The following is a 25,155-nucleotide window of genomic DNA, read 5'->3' on the forward strand; positions in this document are numbered from 1 at the left end:
TGGACGCACGAGCTCTCGATGGGATTCAACTGAAAATAAAACAAGAATGTGCTTTTTAATATGCAATATACATTCATATGCATTCATATTAGAATTGTTCTAGCTAAAAATAACATTACTAAATAGTTAAATATAATTGTCAATGATTAAAATTACATTAAAAATAAAATATTATTATTATTGGAAATATAAAGAATATTTTATTCTAAATTATAAATGTATATTTATTATTAAAGCTTTTATTTATTAAAAAAGTATTTTGGCCACAAATAAGAACTGCACAGTAGAAGTCATAATGTCCAGCAGGCATACATTTATGATATACTTTAGAAATTGTGCTTTAACTTCCAATTAGGTGGAAACATAAGCAGCACCTTATTATCTTGACAAAAATCATTTAGCATTTTTTTTTCTTCCATTCAGTCCTGCCTCAGTGAGGAATCAGGCATTATTTAACATACTACAGGATTAATTTGAACCTAATTCAGTCTAATTTATGTACACAAAATATGTAATACTGAAAATAGAGAATTAGTGCAATTCTGCTGTTATAAGTAAACAGTTATTTACATATGTTCAAAAAAAGCTTTACAAGGCTGGAAATCATGTTACATTGTAAACCCAACTGCATGGCTTATAATTCTCAATGAGGCGACAGTATCGCGTCCAATCCCTCAATCCTTATGCCTCTTCTGCGGAGTGTGTGGAGGAATTTGGGCAGAGGCAGCACTGTCACTTTGGAACAGGCTCTTCAAAAAATGCTGAGGAAAGGAGAGAAATGATGAGTAAGAATATAGTCACTGTGTTTCAAGGACTGATGAGAGAAAAATGACGACAACATTTGTAATGCCAAATCAACAATAGATAATTGCAACAAATACATTACAATAAATGCCTAGATTCTGTAAACATTAGTGTAAGTAATTATAGCTGCACATTACGTTTCACAGCCAACAGTGTGTTTCCATGGCAACAAGCCACTGACGTGACAGTGAAAGGGTGGCTCTCATCGAGCTGCACTGTCTTTGGTATCCCAGAATCCTCTTCTTTCCTTCCAAGTCGACCACGTGCCCCTTTACCCCAGGTGTACACATCCCCCTCTGCCGAATGAAGGAGCAGAACATTTACTCACAATTCTGAACACAATTTGGCTGAATAACATCTTTGTCAGTCTATTTCTCTGCATGTCAGATCCTGTGAGAATCATGAATGAACAAAGACAACATGAAACAATAAAGGTCTTCAGAGTCTTCTAAGCCTCTGGGACACAGTCGGGGTTACATGCTGACCTTTAGCCACATGTCACATTAATTAACCTACCTGCCCCCACTAGAGCACATTCTGGGACGGAAGAAAACGATGGTTTGATAGCAGCCTTGTCTGGGATGCATTGCATTTATTTTGAGCTGATGTAGTTTGGTTGTCCAGTTCATTGTTTATCCCACTATCAATATATATATATATATATATATATATATATATATATATATATATATATATATATAATATATTATATTTATCTTTTTCTCTGTTTTGGGGCCATTACATTCCTTTGTATTGCGACAAAAATGTCCCTCCAATTGTCATTAACAATGCAAAACTAAATGGGTAACACGTTATTTTGATGACCCACTTTAGACATTCTAACTATAAGTAACTTTGCGACTACATGTCAACTTATTCTACTTATACGAACCCTAACACCTATAACCCTAACCTAACAGTTAACTAACAGTCTACGAATACTCTAATGAGAGTTAGTTGACATGTAGATGCAAAGTTACTTATAGTTAGTAGAATGTCTAAAATGGACCATCGAAATAAATTAGTAGCATTAGCATTTTTCTAGGCTTTTGTTGAATTGATACTTTTATAAATAAAAACCAAAGCCAAGAGGTTTTTACCCATGCTGGATTGGATGTAACATCAGATTTACCAATAAACATTAAACCTGAATGGTTTAAGATAGCTTTTAAAAATGAGAGGGTTAAAATACATTGTATTACAATACTTTTTCACACTATAATACTATAAAAATGACTGTATTACAATAATTACAATACACACTTATTAATCATGGGTGAAAAATCAGGATCAGAAAGTGGGGCGGGAGTATACTTTGTTGTCATGAAAAGATTCATGACAATACAATTTTAAAAATCTTAATTCTCCTAAAAATAGGCTTCATCAGACTTCAATGTAACCTGTTTTGTGAGATTCAGTAGTTTAATGTCTTGTTTACCTGCTCCAATAGCCAGAGTGAACGCATCGCCACACGCGGCCATGGTGATTCCCTGCAGTCCTGAAACTTGATAGGGCACTCGACTGGTTCTGCGGGAACTGCAGCCAAGCTGCCCATGCTGGTTACTGCCGAAGGTGAAACACTGACCTTTCTCTGCATTTAGGGCACATACTCATAGACTGTGAGTCGGTCCTCAGTCTAAGTCAAAACAGCACATTGAGTTGTAATGTGAATGAAGTGCTCTGACCTGTGACTGCGACAGAGTGTGCTGTGCCGATGTCTACATAAACAATCTTCTCAACATTTAGAGGAGCAGACTGGACAGGCTGGAACGTGTGGACCTCCTCCACCTGACAGTGAGATGAGGGCTCCTCTGTGCCTGAGACCTTATCCAAACCCAGCTTGTTAAATCTGCATTTAAGATGGTTATTTATTCATTCAAATATCACTTTAGCTGTGAAAAGTATTGAATGTGCACTTGTAGTGTACTTCAGTATATCAAAAAAATCTACTTGCAGATAATATAATATTTATCAAATAAAAGGCCATTTAAGTGTACTTAAAGAAAGTACGTTTAGGCCTGGTTTCACAGACAGGGCTTAGATTAAGCCAGGATTAGGCCTTAGTTCAATTAGGAATTTAAGTAACTTTTCGAAACGTGCCTTAGAAAAAAAAACATTACTGGTGTGCATCTTGAGACAAAACAATGGCACTGAGATATTTTTAGATATGTTAGTGCAAGTTGCTTTCAGTTAAAACAGCTCAAACATGCATATTAGTCCGGGACTAAGCTTAAAGCCTTTGAAACCGGGCATTCAATGTCAATGTTTCCTAACAGACTGAAGAACACTTTTCAAAAGTGCACTTTGTAATCATGTCAAATTAAAAGTTTTACTGTCGAGTGGATTTTAATTTTGAATAATCGTTTGTCGTGCTTACAAAAGAAGTGCACTTACTTCCGATGTACTAACTAACATACTAAAGCACTTGATTATAATTTTAATGCAGATTGCTATTTGATATTACATTTAAAGTTAATGTTTTTTAAATGTAATAAACTGCAACTTCATCATTACAAATGTAAATGGCACATATATTACAAATATTTGTATAATATACAAATATATTTAAATACATTACTTACAGTACAAGCTCCAAAAGAAATGACATTAAAGTATATTTTAGTTTTCCATAAATGCTTGTCAGTACATTTGGCAGTACACTCTATTTTAAAGACAATAGAAGTAATTGTGAAATGACATATAAAGATGTACTTAAGTCTAAAGTGGGTCAAAAAAGCACTCTAAAGTTCATTTAATTGTATTCAATTCGAAATTTAAACTATACAATACATTTTTTTAATTGCCGTTAACATTCAATTTAGTGTCAACCAGTGTTCTTTTTTTAAAGTATGCTACAGTGTACTTCTTTTTCACAAAGGGCAACGGGTTTATTCAGAAAATCTGCTCTAAGTCTGTAAGGGTCATAAACAACGATATTTAGCACTCAGATGGTGCGGCTGACAGGGTGTGACTGTTATTTAAAATATGGTCATTGTGTTGGTCATTTCCTGTGATGAAATGTCTTCATAATTCGCAGTCTTTTCAAATGCTGAAGCAGGAATGAGGAGTGTTAACTCCCTAAACTGGTTTGGCAATCTGTGAAAAACTGCTTAACATAAGCAAAACTGCTTAGCAAGACATTCATGGAGATTTTTTTTTTTGTTACATTTTGAGATGCATTATTATTTATAATTGCAATTAGACTCATACCAGGCTTTTTCAAAATCCACTTTGAGGCTCATTAACCATTAACATGTCAAAATATAGACACATTTGTGTATCTGTGACAGTCAACACCTCAACCAACCACATGCCGTCTGAAGCTTTGGTGAGTTATGCTGCATTCACGTCATGAGCGCACATGATGTCATCATTACTAATGGGAAATCTGGGTTTTTCTGCCTTAAAGACGATTAAAGAATTGTGTCAGTAGCATATTTGAACTGGAAAATATTTTTTTATTAATGCTGATTATATAATTTAACGTACATACTTTGAACTAAATATCCACATTAAGCATCATTCAATGTGGAAGACCGAAAATAAATATAGTAAATAATAAATAAATAATGATTTACTGTGCATTTTGTTGCAATAAAAATTGATCATAAATTGATCAAAAGTGACAGCAAAGGCATTTATAATGCTACAAAAGATTTAAAGATATCTATTTCAAATAATCACTGTTCTTTTGAAGAATAATGATTAAAAAAAAATGTTTCACAGTTTCCACAAAAATATTTAGCAGCACAACTGTTTTCAACATTGATTATAATAAGAAATGTTTCTTGAGCAGCAAATCAGCATATTAGAATGATTTCTGAAGGATCATGTGACACTGAAGACTGGAGTAATGATGCAGAAAATTCAGCTTTGCATCACAGGAATAAATTACACTTTAAAATATATTCAAATAGGAAACATTTATTTCTCATTGTAATAATATTATTTTATTTAATAAGTTTTACACTATTTATGAATAAATAAATACAGCTTTGGTGAAAATAAGAGACTTCCTTCAAAAACATTAAAAAAAAATTACTGACCCCAAACTTTTGAGTATTATATTAATAAAATATAAGCATCTAGCCAAAATCTCTTGAACAGACATTACTCCAGTTTTCCCAATGCAATATAATATGTTTTATTAAAGTAATATGATATTTTTCATACTGTTTTTGTACATATGGAGTACCTGTTGTTCCCAGAGGCCAGGATCTGGTGCTGTGTGCTCATGATCATGGAGCAGTCCACCCCACACAGCACACGCTGGGCTTCAAAATCAGCTGGCAAACTCACCTGCTGCGGAGAGTTGTGGCAGTCTAGAGTGGCCAAACCAAGCCGGCCTGTCAAACAGAGACATCATACAGAGTGAGTGTGGCGGAGAGAGAGAACGAGAACGATGAAGCACAAAATGCCAGGTCTGCCTGGAGGCGCTGCTGCTGCTGTCTGCAAGAGTACAAAGAGAAACACAAAGAAACACAGTATTCAAGTGACAAGTGATGTTGCTCATTTACCGTTGTCTCCTCGCCCCCAGGAGAAAACCTCTCGCTCATTGGTAACTGCCAGAACGTGGGATGCTCCACAGGACACTTGGACCAACTCATAACCCAGAAGAGCCTCTACTATCTTGGGCTGAATACAAAGACAGGAACATGGAGAACTATGAGTATAATTAACACTAGATTTTGACATTTTGTAAAGAAAACACTAGAGGTGTCCTGATTTGTCGAGCTCCATTCCTGGATCAACATATTTTGTTGATCCTGGAACAACATTCCGGTCCGAAAATGTAATTCTAAGCATATCCCTATCCTTAAGCCTAACCCTACCCACAAATTATCCCTAAAATCAGAAGGAAATGGTAGGTGAATAACACTGATATAGAAGCACCCAAACCTGGCTGTAAACCTAAACTTGACATAAACTGTAAACTTGTCCCTCAAATCTGATTGGTTGATTGGAATGTTGTTCTAGGATCAACAAATATGTTCATCCAGGAACATGTTGCACTTGGTGAAATCGGGATCTGTTTGCCGGACGCCATCATGTTGCTATAGGAGAATTGTGGGTGGTTTCCAATGTGTCCTATGCAGTGGCTAAGATGTTTTTTTTAGCACATTGCTATGCAGTTGCTAGGGTTTTCTGGTTGGTTGCTAGGGTTTTGCTAGGTGGTTGCTTACTGGCCCAAATCTCTATCACAAGCCGAGGCAGGATTTTTCTGATGGCAGTTTTGGACCCAGCCATTGTTTTCACATAAATTTACATTTTATATTTACATTAATTTTTTTTAAATGTCTATTTTATTATAATTATAACATTCATTATTATTTATTTTTGATTTAATACTAATATGTAATTTGTTTATTTTATTTTTTATTTTTACACCTATAAAGACAAGCTTTCTTTGGAAAAAAAATCTAATTTGCAATAATAGCTTTTATGCAGTTATTATTAACTGTACAGGAAACTATTCGTTTTTTAAGTATTATATGCTATTATAGTATTGTTAATATTTTGTTTTTTTATGTTTTTATTTTAATTTTAGGTTAATTTAATTTTGCTATGTGCTTTTAGTTGTTTTTATATATTTCTATTAGCTTAATTTTAGTACTTGAACTTATTTTATTTAATTAATTTTATTTGTCTAAGTTTTTCATCTAATATTTATATTTAATTTTCTTCGTTTTAGTTTCAGTAAACAATGAGAACTCTCTCACACTGATTCCAGGCCAATGAGGTCAATAATAGGGTCATTTTGTTTAAATCCTTAGCTTCCCTGAGCAAGCATCTCTAAATATACCATTGCAAAAAAAACCACACAAAAAAACAGATCATCTAAATCTACCTGTGTCACATCGTTGGAGTTCCCATGTCCAAGACAACCATTGCTTCCACTTCCAAACGTCATGATTATACCTCTGTCTGCAGAACCGAAAGCAAATTAGGCAGATTGTAGTTGCTCTTGCATATAAACAAAGAATTAAACAACAATTGTTTCTCCGTCAGTGCAAACCGCTGCACAAGAAGAGCAACTGAGCTGGAAGTCAAGCCCTTTAATCCTCTATATCTGCTGGGGACTAATGATTCCCCTGCAGAGACGAATAGTTATAGCATATCCTTTACTCTAGAGCAGACAAATGTACACCGCTGTGCTACAATGCCAGAGGACAAGAGATTAGCTTTTGCAGTGTGAACAAATGCTGCTTAATGAGCTCTGTAGGAAGGATAGTCAAAAGGGGTGATTACATCCTCCTTTCATCCGTTTTTCATTTTATCGTAAACATTTAAATCACTTTGTGCTTAATTTAGCAGAGACAGGATTAAAGTCATGTCCACTTTGCAGCTTCAGTCTAAGAACTGCCCACTTAGGCAGTTTGATGGACATGTAAAGTGACTAAACCTTGTTTGTTTTGGTTGTAAAGTGGATGTCGTTAGGGCCGGTTGATTCTGAAATCGATGATGCCACAACCTGCTCGGAAAATTCTGGATTGTAAGAAGCATACCTGTTAGGCAGGTGGTGAAGAGATCACCACATGAGACAGATTTGATCGTGACACCAGACTGTCCCTCCAGGAAGCGGGAGATAAACTGGGGCTGCATCTGCTCAACAGCACCGGGCAGAGTGGGCTCAGTGGATCCAACCGAGGGGGCCTGGTATAGAGTCAAGCCGAAATAAAAATTGAAAACGTAAATAAAATATGATTGATACTCAAAAAAATGATCATCTCACCTCCCATGTGATGAGCCTCCCAGATTTGGTGATGCCCATCTTCTGTGTGCGGCCCAGGGACACTTGTATAACCTCTGTGTTTAACATGGGCAGACGCAGAGGAATGGAAATGCCACTGCCCCAGGTGTACACTGAAGATAAAGGCAATGGGTGCATCATCTTTGTTGAAGATAGACAGGACAGTCCTCCTAGTAGATGAAATGGAACAAATGGCACCAGAAAATCTTCATGCTGACAGTCAAACCAGCAGAGCTAAATGAAAGCTTACTATGAACTCCAAACCTGATGTTTAATCAGCAAGGCCCAGGTTGGATTAATAAAATATTCGATGATGCTTTAAAACATTAGTAAATAAGCCAATATTTAGGGAAATAACACCCCACCTCTGGTTCTGGTACTGGTCACGCGTCCACCAGGTCTTCCATGATGGCCTGTCTGTGCAGCAGAAAGTGGTTTTTCTATTCTAAAAAGAGAATAATTTAATCAATTTAGTAGCCAAACAACGTGTATAAGTGCATTTACAATACTTAACGTGTACAATTAAAAGCGATAAATAAAATAAAATAAATCTACCTGCGCATTTTGACGTTGCCTATGTCAGTGTAAAGATTGAGCAATGGCCTAATGCAGATGGGATGAGCCATAATCTCATTGAGCTGGGGTCTTTTGGAGGGGTCCAGATTCAGCATGTTGAGAATGAGTTGTCTCAACTCTGGGCTGTAACGATCTGAAATGGGGGCAAATGTGCCACTCATGATCTTCAGCACCAAGGCTGGCAGGTTCTGGAAACAGAGAAGTCGCTTAGCGTGTCATTCAACATTATTGTAATTTGCGATGTTCGTATTCTAAAAAATCAAGACAACCAGAAAATAAGAAAATATGTCTTACTGCTGCCTCAAAAGCTCTCTTGAGACTAGCAAGCTCATAAAGCACACAACCTAGGGCCCAAATGTCACTCTTCTGGTTGTATGGCTTTCCTTCACAAAGTTCTGGAGAGATATAACACGGTGTCCCCACAACCTGTCATGAGAAGGAGAATCTGGACTGTAACTAAATCGCATGCTGTCAAACTCAAATCATTGCAGAAGTACAGACAATTTTGTTACTTACAGTATAAGCTTTGCTCTTGCTAACAAGAATTTTCGAGATTCCAAAGTCTCCTATTTTGACTATCATCTGGTGCTTGTCTAGGAGTATGTTCTGGGTTTTGAGGTCCCGGTGTAGGATGAGTTTATTGTGCACATGATAAAGGGCCAGTAAGATCTGAACAAAGAAATGTAATATTATATCCTCATCTAACAAGGAGTTGCAGCGTTTCTGTATGTAATCAGCCAGGGTTCCACCTAGGATAATCATAAAGAGAAAAATGATAACATATCCTAAGGTTATTGAACCATAATTCAAAATGCTTATTATATTACCTATTTTATTATATTTTGCATAAAGAAAATGATTGTCCATCATATTTAAAAAAAAAATTTGTGACATTACTGTGATGATACTTTTTTTTGTATTAAAAGGAATGCAAATTAAAGGCTTTAAAATAACTCCTACCATACACTTTAAATAATTTGTATTATTATTTTTGCATCACAGTAATAAATATTATGAACTTTGTCCTTGACTTAAACTGTAGGAACACGTTAAGTGACCATCAAAAAGTGAGTGAAGAAAGTGTATACCTGGAGCATATTCCATAGCGATCATTAGCGCCTTGTCCTCCAGGAAGTTCTCATAATACTCAATTATGTTGGGGTGGCTGAGTAACTTGAGGACTTGGCATTCATTCTGGGCCGCGAGACGTTCATCACGGGACATCTGCTCAACTGGGATTTCCTTCAAGATCACCAGCGCGCCATCGGTGCGTCTGCGACAAAGGTGCACTATCCTGTATCAGATAAAAAGTCAGGGTGCAGGTCAATGTGTGGATGTTACATTCACAGAATTTAATAATGTCAAGTTTAACAGCTGAATTTAAAGTTGAACAATTTTAGGTTTCAGGATAGAGGTTGAAATAACAGGTTAAAGTGTACTGACGAATGTACTGACAAGCATTTATGGTAAACGACATTATACTTTAATGTCACTTCTATTGAAACTTGTATGTTGTGCATTCAAATATATTTGTAATTACACTTTTGTAATGATGAATTACTTAGAACTTAGGTAACACTTTATTTTAAGGTGACCTTGTTACGGTGTAATTACACAAATTAGTACTGAGTAATATTAAATGCATCATTGTTTTTACTATAGTAAGTGCATGTAACTTCAGTAATTATGCCAGCTTAAAATAAAGTGTTACCGAATTTAGTTTAGTTAACTTTAAATTAGTGCTGTCTAATCGATTAATTGCGGATTTTAACACACTAGTTCAAATTGCAATCAGGTATGTGTCACGAGTGGCTGCACAGAAGCGCACGAAGAAGACATCTCTGGAATAATACAAAAACTCACAGTACAGGCAGACAAACTCAGGGAATCACTGGAGAAACAAACCACTAACATTAACAAGACAAGACAAAGAACTGAATCCTAATTTTAAATGTACTGGTTACACTTTATTTTAAGGTGTCATTGTTACAGTGTAATTATATATTTAAGTACTGAGTAATATTAAGCAACTACATGTACTTACTATAGGGTTAGGTTAGGATTAGGATTTGGTTTAGGGTTTGTTGCATGTAATTATGCATAATTTACTGTTATTACTATGGTAAGAACATGTAACATTATGTAACAAGGACACTGTAAAATAAAGTGCTACCAATGTACTTCATAGTAAAACTGTTAATATGACATTATTACAAAGTGCACTTTTTGCGTTACTTTTAAGATTTGAAGCAGCCTACACTACAAGTATCCAGTCAATCCAATTCAAAGCACTTCTTTTACCACAAGGTTTTGGTTTTGATCAGTTTCAAAAGCTAAAAAAAAACTTTACTTTTTAATTTACTTTGCCTACTTTACTTAAATAATAAATGTTAAAATATGTTTACTTCTCCAATAGCCTATATGGGTTTTTTTATGCTAGAAACTTTCACACAGAACAGTACCCACATTTTAACTTATAGCCTATAAGTGAGAAAGTGTCATTTCTAAGTAATTTTTTACATCATGTTTGCAACTGGACCGTTAAGATTCTAAATTTCGATAGTAATTTCCATTAGGAAAGCTGTAAACATTCCAGGGAAATTTAAAACGAGTATACTACTGACTCATTACCCAACAGTTCTTTCTTTTTTTTCATTTGAAAGGGAGAGTGTCGAAATCTTATTCAAACTCTTAATGCAACTGTAACTCGTTGAATAGGGTGATAATGGCTCTGTAACTGTAGGCTACTGATGGAATGCGGAAACGCGAGACAGGGATGCGCTGTATATTCCGCTACAGCTCGTGCTGATTCTGAGAGGAGAGCTGCAGATTTAAAGCTCTTCAACTGAGTTTCTCAAGTAAAACTTCTAGCGAGTTTAGAGGGTACAGTAATATTTTTGTAAACCAACTAGTTCAAACAGACGAATGCACATCACTAAAACCATTTCGCGAACCAATAACGCGTTCGTTGTTTTATTTACCCGAATGCTCCTCTGCCGACCACTTTAATCTTCTCGTACTTCTCCATGTTTTCGGGATTCTAAACGCGCCCCGTCACTATAGGCAACACTTCCTGTACCCCTACAGAGATCTAGAGGGGACAAAATACAGCAAATGAGCAGGGGGAACTGACTGACACCAGGGCTATGTTACTTCAAATGTCTTATTTGTGAAGTTTGTGTTCAATTATTACCCAGCTTACAAAAAAATAGTCTTAAGGTTTTGGGAACATTACTTTTATGTTCTCAGAAGTTTAGAACCATCTGAAAAAAAGTAGGCTAACAGTTTTACGTTTAAACAGTAGACTAACACCCAGTTAAAATGTTTCAGAAAAACATTCCATGAATTATATAAATAACATTTTTGTTGTAGCCTAATGTTTTGATTATTACATTTATTCATTTAGCAGACGCTTTTGACCAAAGCGGTTAACAATTGAGCAAACAACAAGCGATTCATCTTAAAGAGGCAATAAACACGAGAAGTGCTTTTCAGCCATCGCTCAGGTCTGTGTTTCTTAAAAGCATTGTGTTGAAAAGGCTCTCCAATCTGTACTAGATGTATAAAAGAGACACTAATGCCCCCTTGTGGCTAAATGAATATTAAGTTAAGAGATTGAAGACGTGCATTAACGGAACAGTTTAGTCATTGGGGCGTGGTCTATAGCGCATACAACGAGAAAGTTTGATGGAGTTATGCTGCTTGTTTTGATCGGTTTGACAGAGTGCGTTCATATACCAGTGAGTAATCTTTGTTCAGTTATTGATTACCTCTTACGAGTTGTATTTCAAGTATTACTATTTTGATGTTAAACCGGTAATTTGATATCTTTTGATGTTACGACGCATGCAATGAATTGTTTATTGCATGCGGAGATTATCTGAGGTAAATACATGTAAAAGAGAGTTAAATATCTATCTGTGATCATATAATCTCAAGTTTTAAGTAAAGTTGAGTATGTATATAGGATTATCTATGATAGAATAAGGATATATGATGATTATATCATCTCTGTACGATTGCTTCTATTGAGATCACGTGTTAGAGAACGTGACACCATTTATCTGTGTTATTTGACTCTGTCCTTATGTTACGTGATTTATATTTGTATACCTGTGAGATATTGAGTCATTGCATACATAATATCATTAATAGTAGTATTTATTTGGTACTATTAGCCAAATTTGATGACTCTAGATGTTACCATGTATGGATAACTTAGTACTACAATGCTTATTTGTGTTCTTCTGTGCATATAACCATATGAACAATGTTATCTTGAATATGTTATAATTTGAATATTGTAATTTCTATTATATTTAGAACCACTACTGTTTAACTGTGGCTGCAAATTACCACCCATTAAAGAGATATAAGTCTCTGACCGGACGTCTTGTGACTGCTCATTTTCCACCAGAATATTACATAGTCTTCATTACAAGTGGTCCTTCGAGCCGGATAAGGAGCTGTCACAAGTAAGATGTATCAGAGTGATCCTGATACCAGACCTGGATCTCCTGAGCCCAATGTCAGACCCCGGAGATCAGTGCGTTTACCTAGTTATCTATCAGACTTTGAGGTCACCAGATATCACCCAAGGCTACAGTCATGGGACAGAGCAGACACTTCTTCTCCTGAACTGAGTGAAGATTATGAGCCACCAGGAGCAGCCTCACTCAACATAGCTGCCACCTGCCATGAACACAGACCGAGTCCTCAGCCTTGGCAGCCAATAGAATGGAGCTCTATCAGGGAAGATGAACAGCAGCATAACATCTCCTCTCCACATCCTGAGTTGTCATCAGTAGTTCTAGCAGAGTTTCAGCAGCTTAAAAAAGAGAATGAGGAACTGCGGCATTATACAAATGCACAGATGAGACGGTTAGAGAAAAGGAATGAGGCTCTAGAATCACAGGTGAAACGGCTAGTGGAAAGCAACCAGCCCAGTCATCATTTAACAGGTATGTCCTCACCAATCCCACAGCCTCGTCTTCATCCTCCACAAAATGCCAAAGAAGCTAAGCCTATACCCTTACCCAGATCAAAGCTGCCTAAAAAAGTGAATGATGGTGCAGATGATCAGGTCAGACATGACTTCCTTTCTCACTTAGATCAGAGGCTTAAAAGGCTTGAGATGACTTCACAGCAGACCTGTTCCAGGTCTATCTCACCTCGACGGTCTTCCCCTCAGAGACCCTCACACCATAGCAGAACAGATGATAGCAGAGGTGTCAATCGTCTCACAGAGCAACGTATCCCTTCCAGCCAAGAGAGCACTTACCGTGGACCAGCTCCCACCATTCCAAACTTCGTAAAGCCAGACCCAAGAGAGTTTTCTCGGTTACGAATCGCGTTGGAGAATATCTTACCAGCTGATGCCACCGAGAGATTCAAGTTTCAGATACTTGTCGACCACCTAAAATTGGAAGAAGCTCTGCTTATAGCAGATTCTTACAGCAACTCCTTGTATCCCTTTTCAGATACTATGGAAGCACTCAATCAGCAGTATGGACAACCCCACCAGCTGGCCCTTCAGAGAATAGCAGAACTTATGGATGCCCCTAACATCATCAGTGGAGATGTGAAAGCTTTCAGGATGTTTGCATTAAGAGTTCGCTCATTAGTTAGTATGCTTCAGCAGCTGGGCAAGAAGGGTTATGTTGAATTGGAGTGCGGATCCCACGTGTCAAGGTTATTGTGTAAGCTACCACATGATCTGCAGACAAGCTTCAGAAAGTTTATCTATCCCCACCGAGTATCTATCCCTACATTACTGGATTTCTCAGCCTGGCTAGAGTTCGAGCTGAAGGTTCAAGAAGATCATTCCAGGTTCTCTCTTTCCACGAGTAAGCCAGTAGCCATGAGCAGAAAGGGACAAATTAAGGATTCGAAACGTCCAACCAACCCAACAAGTATATTCCTTGGTACTGAGAAAAGCACTGTCTTAAGAGACATGCCAGTGAAGGATACTGAGTCGAAGTCCAGAGAGAGAAATATCTTCTGTCCATATTGTGATGGACATGATCACTACTTGAATGGCTGTACTAGTTTCAGTCAGTTGAACAGAGATAAGAAAGTGAAATGGATTCAAACAAACAATCGCTGTTGGCGTTCTGGGCGAGGGCACCAAGCGGCAAAATGTAATCTCAGAACTCTTTGCAAGATCTGTAACCGCAGACACTTGTTGGTCCTCCATGAGGTTAATATTCGACTCACCACAAAGACAAATGATTCCCCTGATCCTGGACCCTCTGAGAGCTGCCTAGTGAACACCACCACAGAGACCTTGTACCTAGATCGACCCACTGGCAGCCGCCAAGTTTTGTTAAAGCTTTGTAAGGTGATCTTGAGAAATGGCGATCATTGCTTGGAAACTTACGCCATACTAGATGATGGGTCCGAACGTACAATACTCCTTCACTCTGCAGTTCAACAGCTCAAGTTGATGGGTCAGCCTGAAGAACTAGTTTTACGTACAGTACGTCAAGACCGCCACAATCTACAAGGGGCTGCTGTGGCTTTTACTGTGTCACCTGTCTTCCAACCTGAGATTTCCTTCAAGATTCACAAGGCCTTTACCGCTGAACCACTCGGACTGGCCGAACATACACATCCAGTCAGTGAGTTACAGAGCAAGTATCGGCATCTACAGGGATTACCGCTGCAACAGATTGATTCAGTACAGCCACTCCTCCTCATAGGTTCTGACTACCCACACCTCATTACACCAGTTGAACCAGTTCGGTTAGGCCCTCCAAATGGACCTGCTGCCATCAGGACCCGCCTGGGTTGGACACTGCAGGGTCCCACTCAAGAAATTAAGCATTGTCTCTCAGAACAACAGTGTCTTTTCACTTCTACTTCCTTTGCCCCTACCGACCTGTATAATCAAGTGGAGAGATTATGGCAATTAGATGTGCTTCCGTATCGCAGTGAGAAACTCATCACTCGATCCAAGCAGGATCAAGAGGCCATCGCTTTACTTGAGTCAAAGACGACTAGAGTTCTGGTAGATGGAGTTGCTCGATATGCCACTCCGTTGCTCCGAGTGAAGAACACGACCATACTGCAAGCCCCAAAGGATAGTACCCTGCCTTGTCTCAGAGGAATAGAAAGGAGGTTAGCCAAAGATCCAACTCAAGCAGAATCTTACAGGGCAGAGATGAAGAGGTTGGAGGAGGAAGGATATACTTCAGTGATATCTCCAGAACATGTAGAACAGACAACTGAATCATGGTATATCCCCCACCATATGACTCAGCACAATGGAAAGAACAGAGTCGTTTTCAACTGTTCCTTTCAGCACAGAGGGAAGAACCTGAACCAACTCCTACTTCCAGGTCCTACATTAGGCCCTACCCTGATGTCTGTTCTGCTGAGGTTCCGTGAGCACACCGTGGCTTTAAGCAGTGACATCAGGGGAATGTTTCATCAGGTGCGTCTACTGCCAGAGGATCGCCCTCTGTTACGTTTCTTGTGGAGAGATCTCAAGAGAGAAGAGCTTCCCCAAGTCTATGAGTGGCAAGTCCTTCCCTTTGGGACGACATGCAGTCCATGTTGTGCAATATTTGCACTACAGAAACACATCATGGATCATAGTCAACCAGGAGAAGATGTCCGTGAAAGCATTGAGAAATCCTTCTATGTGGACAACTTCCTCCAAAGTTTCAGTTCTGAGGAAGAAGCAGAGTCACTGGTGATAAAGTTGCGAAACCTCTTAGCTACAGGTGGGTTTGATTTAAGACAATGGGCTAGTAACTTCCCTAATGTCCTGAGCCATGTCCCATCTCATGCAAGGTCCACCAGTATTGAATTGTGGCTGACACAAGGTCAACCAGATGCTCAAGAATCCACACTTGGACTACACTGGCACTGCATATCGGACACACTGTCGTACAAGTACCGTCCCATTGACTACTCAGTCCCCACAATGCGCAACATTTATAAGGTCTTGGCTAGCCAATATGACCCATTGGGTTACATTGTCCCTTATACTACCAGAGCTAAAATATTAGTACAGCGACTGTGGGACAAGAAGAGGGAATGGGATGATCCCCAACTACCAAGTGAGTTACTCCACGCCTGGCAGGCATGGGAATTGGAGTTGCCAGACCTCCAACTCATCTCTCTCCCCAGGTGTTATGTTACTGCAGAGTTAGACAACGCCCAATGTCTAAGAGAGATACATATCTTTTGCGATGCCTCAGAGCAAGCCTACGGCTCCGTAGCCTATCTACGGACACAGAGTGCCCAGGGAGACATAGAAGTAGCTTTCCTGACTGCCCGTTCAAGAGTTTCCCCAAAAAAGCGGCAGTCAATCCCTCGTTTGGAGCTGTGTGCTGCCTTAACTGGAGCTCAGCTGTCTAAACTTCTGAGGTCAGAGCTTAGCATTCCAATCCAGCATGTCACACTCTGGTCTGATTCAACTACTGTACTAACCTGGATCCAATCTGACTCATGTAGATTTAAGGTTTTTGTTGGAACGAGAGTCGCAGAGATACAGGAATTGACCGACCCAGGGGCTTGGCATTATGTAGATTCCAAAACAAATCCAGCCGACGACATCACACGTGGCAAAACTTTGGCTGAGTTGTCCAATCCAAGCCGGTGGAACCAGGGTCCACCTTTTCTCCTTCTGCAACCAGATCAGTGGCCTCAGAGTCCACTTCTCCATCTACAGAGGGAGGATGAGGAGGTGAAACAAGCTACTTTTTGCGGGCTTACTGTTCCAGCCATAAATCCAGCGTTGCCTGATTGTGGTCAGTTCCAGTCCTATGACAATTTGCTCAAAACTACTGCCCGGGTATTGCATGGGGCGGCTGAGGATAATGATGTTCTGACTGCAGATGAATACCAAGAAGCAGAACTAGCCCTCCTCCGCCTGGCACAGAGCCAAAGTTTCCCGGTTGAAGTCAGCCATCTTAAGTCAGGTAAACCTTTACCCACGAGTAGCCGTCTCCTGTGCCTTGCTCCGGAATATGATAGTGATATGCAGCTCCTTAGGGTTGGTGGTCGCCTCAGAAGGACCGAACAACTAGAGGAATTTGCAATTCACCCCATCGTTCTTGACTCTAGACATCCCCTGAGCAAGTTGATCATTCAAGATTTTGATGCAAAATTGCACCATCCAGGAGCAGAACGTGTATTCGCAGAAGTGCGACGTAAATACTGGATCTTAAAGGGCAGGGAAGTTATTCGGCAACATCAAAGATCTTGTTTAGGCTGTAAAACGTTGAGAGGTAAGCCAAGCACTCAGAAGATGGCTGACCTTCCCCCATCAAGACTGCGCTTATTGCAACCTGCCTTCTACTCAACGGGGGTAGATTGCTTTGGACCCTACCTCGTTAAAATTGGACGGAGGAATGAGAAACGATGGGGGCTTATATTTAAGTGTCTGACAACACGAGCTGTGTATTTAGACATCCTCAGCAACATAGACACTGACTCATTCTTAATGGCCTTCAGACGATTCATCTCCCGTAGGGGGAAGCCATTTGAGATCATCTCAGATCATGGGACGAATTTTCGGGGTGGTGATCGGGAGTTACAAGAAGCTTTCTCTGCACTTCACCCAACATTAAAAGAGCAGTTAGCCAGCCAACAGATTCGATTCAAGTTCAATCCCCCTGGTGCTCCACATTTTGGAGGCTGTTGGGAAAGGGAAATTCGATCCCTTAAAACTGCCCTCTGTGCTACTATAGGGGATCAGATTGTAACCGAGGAAGTCCTACGAACTGTACTTGTTGAGATTGAAGGAATTCTCAATTCCAAACCCCTCGGTTATACCTCGTCTGATGTAGCTGACTTGGACCCAATCACTCCTAATATGTTGCTTATGGGGCGGCTGGACTCATCCTTACCTCAAGTGGTGTATCCACAATCAGAGATGTTGAGTAGAAGACGGTGGAGGCATAGTCAGATTATGGCAGACCACTTCTGGAAACATTTCATCCGCAATTACCTACCAGGACTTCAGTCACGCCAAAAATGGCACAGAGAGTCAGAAAACTTAACACCTGGAACTATTGTCATGATAGTTGACCAGCAGCTCCCTCGGGCTCTGTGGCCAGTTGGACAAGTTACTAAAGTTTTCCCTGGAGAAGATGGTAGAGTCAGGGTGGCCGAGGTTGACGTAAAGAACAAAATCTACCTTCGCCCAATTTCCCGTCTTATCAGCCTCCCTAATCTGCCAGACTGATTACCCTTACTATTGTGCCCAAATTGCGATTGCCTTTTTTAAGGTACACATTTACAGAGGAAATGTGGGGGCGGCTGTTGAAAAGGCTCTCCAATCTGTACTAGATGTATAAAAGAGACACTAATGCCCCCTTGTGGCTAAATGAATATTAAGTTAAAGGTTCTCTAAGCGATCCTGGGTGACGTCACTTCTTGTTGACGTTCGAACTATTGTCAAACAAAACGGAGGCTAGCTAGACCCTCCCTCCTCCTCATCCGCACACTAACCCCCCAAACCACACCCCCAAACCCTTCTTGTCGGTCATTGGCTGGAACAGTTTGTTATGTTTTGGGGAGCGGGTCGCTGCAGTTTGTTTTTGGTGCTGTTTGTGAAGCATGGGCTGTCTACAGAGATCGCGTTTCTTTACAGTGTGTTCAGGGGACAGGCAGCCAGCGGATAGTGAGGAGATGTTTGCTGTATGTGACAAAAAATGTTTTGGCCTAAAAAACACATGACATCGCTTAGAGCACCTTTAAGAGATTGAAGACGTGCATTAACGGAACAGTTTAGTCATTGGGGCGTGGTCTATAGCGCATACAACGAGAAAGTTTGATGGAGTTATGCTGCTTGTTTTGATCGGTTTGACAGAGTGCGTTCATATACCAGTGAGTAATCTTTGTTCAGTTATTGATTACCTCTTACGAGTTGTATTTCAAGTATTACTATTTTGATGTTAAACCGGTAATTTGATATCTTTTGATGTTACGACGCATGCAATTGTTTATTGCATGCGGAGATTATCTGAGGTAAATACATGTAAAAGAGAGTTAAATATCTATCTGTGAGCATATAATCTCAAGTTTTAAGTAAAGTTGAGTATGTATATAGGATTATTTATGATAGAATAAGGATATATGATGATTATATCATCTCTGTACGATTGCTTCTATTGAGATCACGTGTTAGAGAACGTGACACCATTTATCTGTGTTATTTGACTCTGTCCTTATGTTACGTGATTTATATTTGTATACCTGTGAGATATTGAGTCATTGCATACATAATATCATTAATAGTAGTATTTATTTGGTACTATTAGCCAAATTTGATGACTCTAGATGTTACCATGTATGGATAACTTAGTACTACAATGCTTATTTGTGTTCTTCTGTGCATATAACCATATGAACAATGTTATCTTGAATATGTTATAATTTGAATATTGTTATTTCTATTTCATTTAGAACCACTACTGTTTAACTGTGGCTGCAAATTACCACCCATTAAAGAGATATACGTCTCTGACCGGACGTCTTGTGACTGCTCATTTTCCACCAGAATATTACATAGTCTTCATTACACATTGTGAGCTAAATTGATCGTGGAGAACATTGGTGAGTGACAATGGTCAAATCAGTCACCCTAATTTATATGGGGTTTTTACAATACAGATTGTTTCAAAGCCACTTTATACAGTGAGTGATAACAGGAAAATTATAAAGAAAGAAGGAAATAGCATCATAAGTAAGTTCAGCGATTCTTCTCAACACACATAACACTCGACCAGTGGACTGCCTTTACACAACCTTACTATGGTGTCACTTGATTCTCAATAAGAAGATTGTTCACTGGTGATTTAATGGCCTATAGCTGAGATAAAGTGTCCACAAAATATTTTCTTGGCTTATCTGTATGGTAACCTCCTGACCTTTTTGGCCGTAGGAAGTGATTTAGACCTCAGTCAGATGCTTTTGAATCTCAGGAGCACATACAGGACCATTGTTTGCTCTTTTTCCATACATGGGAATAGCAACATTTTTAGTTCCTATAAATAAAAGAATTATGTTTGATTCATTTCACAAGTTTCAAAACAGGATAAATTATCTTCATCATCTGTTCATGCTGACAAAGTTCTAATTAGCCCAAGATGAAACTCTTTCATTTCAAAGGCTATTTTTAAATTATCCAAGAGCATTTAAAAAAGGTAAAAGTATCAGTAAAGAATTATAATAGGTATAGATATGTTTAAAAAGAATTAGCAACGCCTGTGAGAATGAGTTTCGGCAGTGTCCTTTCGCCTCATATTGTTCTCTTAAATCACAAAGCAGTTCCGGTGAGTATACAAACACTGAACATTCCTGATCACTGACTGTCACATGAAACATTTCAAACTTGGATCACAGTGCTTTATGGGATGAACCAAATATGTAACCAAGCTGGTTCTGGAAAAGTAAAAAAAAAGCATAGTTATAAAACAGTGAGGACAGCAATAAAATAAGTTTCAGCCTAAGGTTCTTTTGTGTATGAAGTTCATAATTTTGCTGTATTATATGACCCAAATCTCCTAAAAATATCCAGGTCTTAAAAATAATCTTAGGTTGAGCACAACTGACCTGAATGATTGCATGGAGGAGGGCTGGATAAAACACTGACCGCTGTGAAGCAACCTTGGAGGTTTATGCTGTCCTGTCATGCAAATTACTGTTAGTTTCCCTGAGAATTTCTGCAGTATCAGCCCGGAGCAATTTCTCAGTTCTCACACTTTAGTGAGACTATGTAATTTTAATGCTAATCTGAATTAATTTTACACTAATTAACACAATGTAATATCTTTAATAAACATTTCAACTAGAGAGTATTGGCCATATTAACATTGGTGTAACATACATTATTAATCTGAATAAATAAGAATGATCTGTGCATTTTCATCTTGATGTAACAGACTTATTCATAAACATGGCAGTAATAACTAAACAGAGCAAAGAGACTGTGGTTTAACAGAAATAGAAGTGGTTTGAAAGGACAAAATGACCTTTTCAAATGTGCTGAAGCCTTACTCTTGGAAGTGTATTTTTATATGCTGTAAGTCTTGACATTTAAATATTCAATTACTATTTAAACATCTCTGCTTCAGTCCTCCACAGTCAGAATAACAACATTAAACTGAACAATAGGCTATTAGAAACTACAAATGTGAATGAATAATGAAATGGTTATGTACATGTTTTGAAGACATACTAATAAACCATTAGATGAAAAAGAGGAAATTCGTATTAACCTGAAAGTTAACTAAAAAAGATCCAGACCTGTCCTTATTGCCGAGTCATGATTAATAGCCTATGCAGCGGTTCCCAAACTTTTTTCCTTGCGCACCCCCTTCTATGTCCCAACCGGGTTGGCGCACCCCCAATCCCCACTTAATTTTTTTTTATTTTTTTTAAATGCAACAAAACTTTGTTTTATTGCCATATAAAGACTCATGTTTTATCATGCTCAAATAACCAGAACACACATGACAATAACAACATCAACAAAGTTTCAATATAATGCAACAAAGCTACGCACAAGGGGGTAATCCATCGACCGGAAGTTGAAGCCGGCCGGGTGCCGCCATGTTGTAGCAGAACTTCACTTGCGTTAGCATTTCCATTGACTCCTAGTCATTTTGGCGTCACTTTGACAGCGAATAACTTTATATCTGAGGCGTTTAAAGACTCCATTTGTCCATTATTTATTTCTAAAGAAACACGACAATGTATAAAGGGCTCCATTACCTTCTATGTTACATTATGGCCCCGTAGAAACAGATTTAGTAAAAATAGGCTAACGATTGCGTCATAACCACTCGACTCTCTGTCGCGCTGTACAGAAGTTACCGTACAGACAGGAGGAGAAGCTCGCAGGCAATCGGGGGGACGTCCCGTCAAGGGAGAAGCCCATAGATAATGAGTCCATAAAAGCAACGGAATACTTACTCCTGCTCACTCACGCCAAATAACTCTTTGCTCAAGTTCCCCGTCTCTGCAAGATTAACGTTGGCAGTTTTCACGCACAGCTACTAGAAGATTAACGTCTGTCAGACAGGTTGCTCACGTCATCAAGCTTAGTTTGAGTCGGTCTGAGTCTGCGCGTCAGGAACGGAAGTTCTCAAAAATCGCTAAAAGTGGGCTTCAACTGTCTCAACTGAGTTCCAATGAGATCGCTCTGTCCATTTCTTTTACTGTCTATGGCTACGCACAAGCTTCCACTTTTAAACCTTTCACACCAATGCGACCGTTATTTAGAATTTGTCACTTTAATGTTTCCATGGTGACGCGTCATTCCTTGTCACGGGACACAGCGCAACCACAACACAGCGCTGAATGGAGGATCTGCTTTTATGTCATTTTTCCTTTTTTATCAAAAATATTCACAAATGTATTAGCTATACATGAAACACTGATATTCCGATTGTCAAATATGTGTAAGTGGACGCGTTGTGTTGTTTAAACGCCTTCATAACGATTGCGTTAGTTGAGCTGTATGCGTGATGGGCGGCGTCATGTTAGTTTGTGCCACAGTTCAGAGAAGAATCGGATCTGTTGGATTTACAACACGTCAGTTTCTCCCCTTCTCACGAAATACATGAACGTACAGTAAGAGGCTGGTGAACTGGGAGAAGAATAGGGTAAAATCTGAAGCTACGTTCTCACAATGAATAAAACGTGTAATCTTATAATGAAAAGGATTATTATTGCCTTATCCATAGATATCAGCAAAATCAAAATCATTGTTTTGCTAGTACTTATGTGTATTTAAATGTGTGAAACTTAAAATAAACATTATGTGGTTGAAAACACTCAATAGTTGTGATATAGGCTATGACAGCACTGGCTAACGCGCGAAAGCACATTTGAATTTAGAAGTTGATAACGTGACATATTATAGCCTAACGGCTGCAGAGCAGTGTTTAAAAGAGCAGCTGTCTTATACGTTTCTATTAAAAACTAATAAATAATATTTTATTATTTATTTCATTTAAAATAATGTGTTATGTTAAAAATATGTTATGTTATATGTTATTTTATTTAAAATATAAGCGATTACAAAGGAAATGTTTACAGTTCATGTTTTTTTTTATTGTATGGAAAAAATCCTATTTAAAAAAACAGACCGCCATTGCATTTTTCCTCTCGCGCACCCCCTGGTGACAGCTCGCGGACCCCTGGGGGTGCGCGCACCACACTTTGGGAATCCCTGGCCTATTGCAAGTTCTGAAGTATGATTACTCAACAGTATCATTTATTCAGCAAAACCTAGTTAAAAGATAGGGTTTGGAACACCCCCGCATACAGACTGCACAAAGACATACAGTACAGACATTGACAAAGGATCTAATCTTCACAATCTGTTTCATTTCATTGTCCAGACATCGGTAGCCTACAACAAAGAAAATGTAACATCTGATATTCTTTCAAGTTTCACCACATTGTAACCGACTTATAACGAAGAGCCCAACATGATATTTTTTTCTGTCTGCTGCCCTCTTGTGGCTGATGGCGAAAAAAAAGATCTTAAGCGTATTAACTCTACACAAGATTACATAATTATAGCCTACATTTAAATTAAATGTTATGCTAAACTTTTATAACGCGTAACAAGTTTAGTTGCTTTTTGCATTACACTTACAACTCAATGGACTGTTCTCGGACAATTGCATTTTGAAATTATTTAAATGAATATGTTGAGAACACAACGGGATAAAGTTTCTGTTGCCTGAGGGCAACACTATGAATCATATAGGGTTAACATAACAACAAAAGCAGCGACTCTGGTGGGACTCGAACCCACAACCTTTGAATCACTTCAATCAACCTAGAAGTCCAATGCGCTATCCATTGCGCCACAGAGCCCACCCACTGTAGAGTTGGGCCACGTGATCCTTCTTCTCCGGGCTTTTGCCTGTCCAGCACTGAGTTTGCATGCTCTGTGTGAGCAGGAATGACAGGTCCTTGGGACTCTCTGCACAATGAAGCCTGGTTGAAAATGCAGACGCACTGTCATAGTCTCCAAAAAACAGCCCAAAAATCCCAAAGTAAGGGGGATCCCCGGATTTCACAAAATCCTCCGATTTCCCCAATGGATTGCAAGATGCGGATGTCCTTTCGCGATTGTTGTTCATTATGAGCGCATATTTAATAAGGCACCGCTGGGATTCGAACCCAGGATCTCTGTTTACTAGACAGGCAAAATTAAACCTCGCGAGGTGACTAGCTTGTGGAAAAAGCATTAGCGCTTGTGTTTGAGAACTGAAAAAAAAAAGTGGTAGGCCTGGCCCTATACTAGCCCTTAACTTGAACAGGTAGCCTAAGCCTACATTACAACAGGAGAGAAAGACGGTCCACTTGTATATAGGCTACAATGGGAGAAATCGCAACCATCAATATGGCAATTAAAAGATCCAATCGCATTTTTCTTTGCTGCATCGACTGTTTGTTTACTCTACACGTGCACATTAGCTGGACCATATCTTGGACAGACAAACATTTATACGCAAATTTATTTTTAATACAAAGTTATAAGGAGATGAAAGTAGTCTACAAAAAATGTAGCCTATCTGATGGTGGCGCTAAAGGTTTTTGTCGGGAAACCCTCAAATAGGTCTGGGGACAATATTGTACTCCACCATTTTGCTAACAAATACATTTCTCTAACAAAAACAACATATGTTGCAGTTTATAATTCCAACATTCATTCTAATCATGCTAATTCTATTCTATAAATTCATTCCATAAATTCACACATGCATACACACATCTTTCTTTGCATAGCTGAACTGCGATATTAGGCTGCATAATATTAGGCTATATATTATAATATTAGCCTATATATGAATGTTAATTTATATATTTTTGTAACATTATAAATGTATTTACTGTCACTTTTGAATAATCAAATGCATCCTTGGTGAATAAAATTTAATTTATTATGATATCTTACTGACCCCAAACTTTTGAATGCTGCATAGTATAGGCCTAAAAACACTATGCAAGGGATTTTGCAAGGGATGACAAAAAATAATGAAAAC

At 38.7% G+C, this 25,155-nt stretch overlaps 1 protein-coding gene and 1 non-coding gene across 4 annotated transcripts; both read right to left on the bottom strand.

Moving 5' to 3' along the window:
* Positions 1 to 295: 295 nt before the first annotated feature.
* On the bottom strand, positions 296 to 23,980 carry nek8 (NIMA-related kinase 8). Of its 3 annotated transcripts, none has more exons than XM_056243175.1 (15): positions 23,933 to 23,980; positions 9,220 to 9,425; positions 8,648 to 8,880; positions 8,426 to 8,557; positions 8,111 to 8,319; positions 7,921 to 8,000; positions 7,538 to 7,725; positions 7,311 to 7,458; positions 6,653 to 6,729; positions 5,322 to 5,439; positions 5,000 to 5,150; positions 2,490 to 2,653; positions 2,243 to 2,395; positions 942 to 1,100; positions 296 to 761 (listed from the first exon to the last, which is right to left on the bottom strand). In XM_056243175.1, the coding sequence occupies exons 2-15, from the start codon at positions 9,353 to 9,355 to the stop codon at positions 733 to 735; spliced, it is 1,977 nt and encodes a 658-aa protein (XP_056099150.1). In that variant the 5' UTR covers positions 9,356 to 9,425; positions 23,933 to 23,980; the 3' UTR covers positions 296 to 732. The 3 variants fall into 3 exon arrangements, with proteins under 3 accessions (XP_056099150.1, XP_056099149.1, XP_056099151.1); XM_056243174.1 differs by lacking the exon at positions 23,933 to 23,980 and adding an exon at positions 11,113 to 11,258; XM_056243176.1 differs by lacking the exon at positions 23,933 to 23,980 and having other exon boundaries at positions 8,648 to 8,800; positions 9,220 to 9,340.
* trnar-ucu (transfer RNA arginine (anticodon UCU)) lies at positions 23,894 to 23,980 on the bottom strand. Its single transcript is given in 2 exon segments — positions 23,894 to 23,929; positions 23,944 to 23,980. It is a non-coding gene; the product is annotated as a tRNA-Arg (tRNA).
* Positions 23,981 to 25,155: the final 1,175 nt, after the last annotated feature.

The sequence above is a fragment of the Rhinichthys klamathensis genome, unplaced genomic scaffold (genome assembly GCF_029890125.1).
Source record: "Rhinichthys klamathensis goyatoka isolate OS25496 unplaced genomic scaffold, OSU_Roscu_1.1 h1tg000781l_1, whole genome shotgun sequence".
Taxonomy (NCBI): domain Eukaryota; kingdom Metazoa; phylum Chordata; class Actinopteri; order Cypriniformes; family Leuciscidae; genus Rhinichthys; species Rhinichthys klamathensis.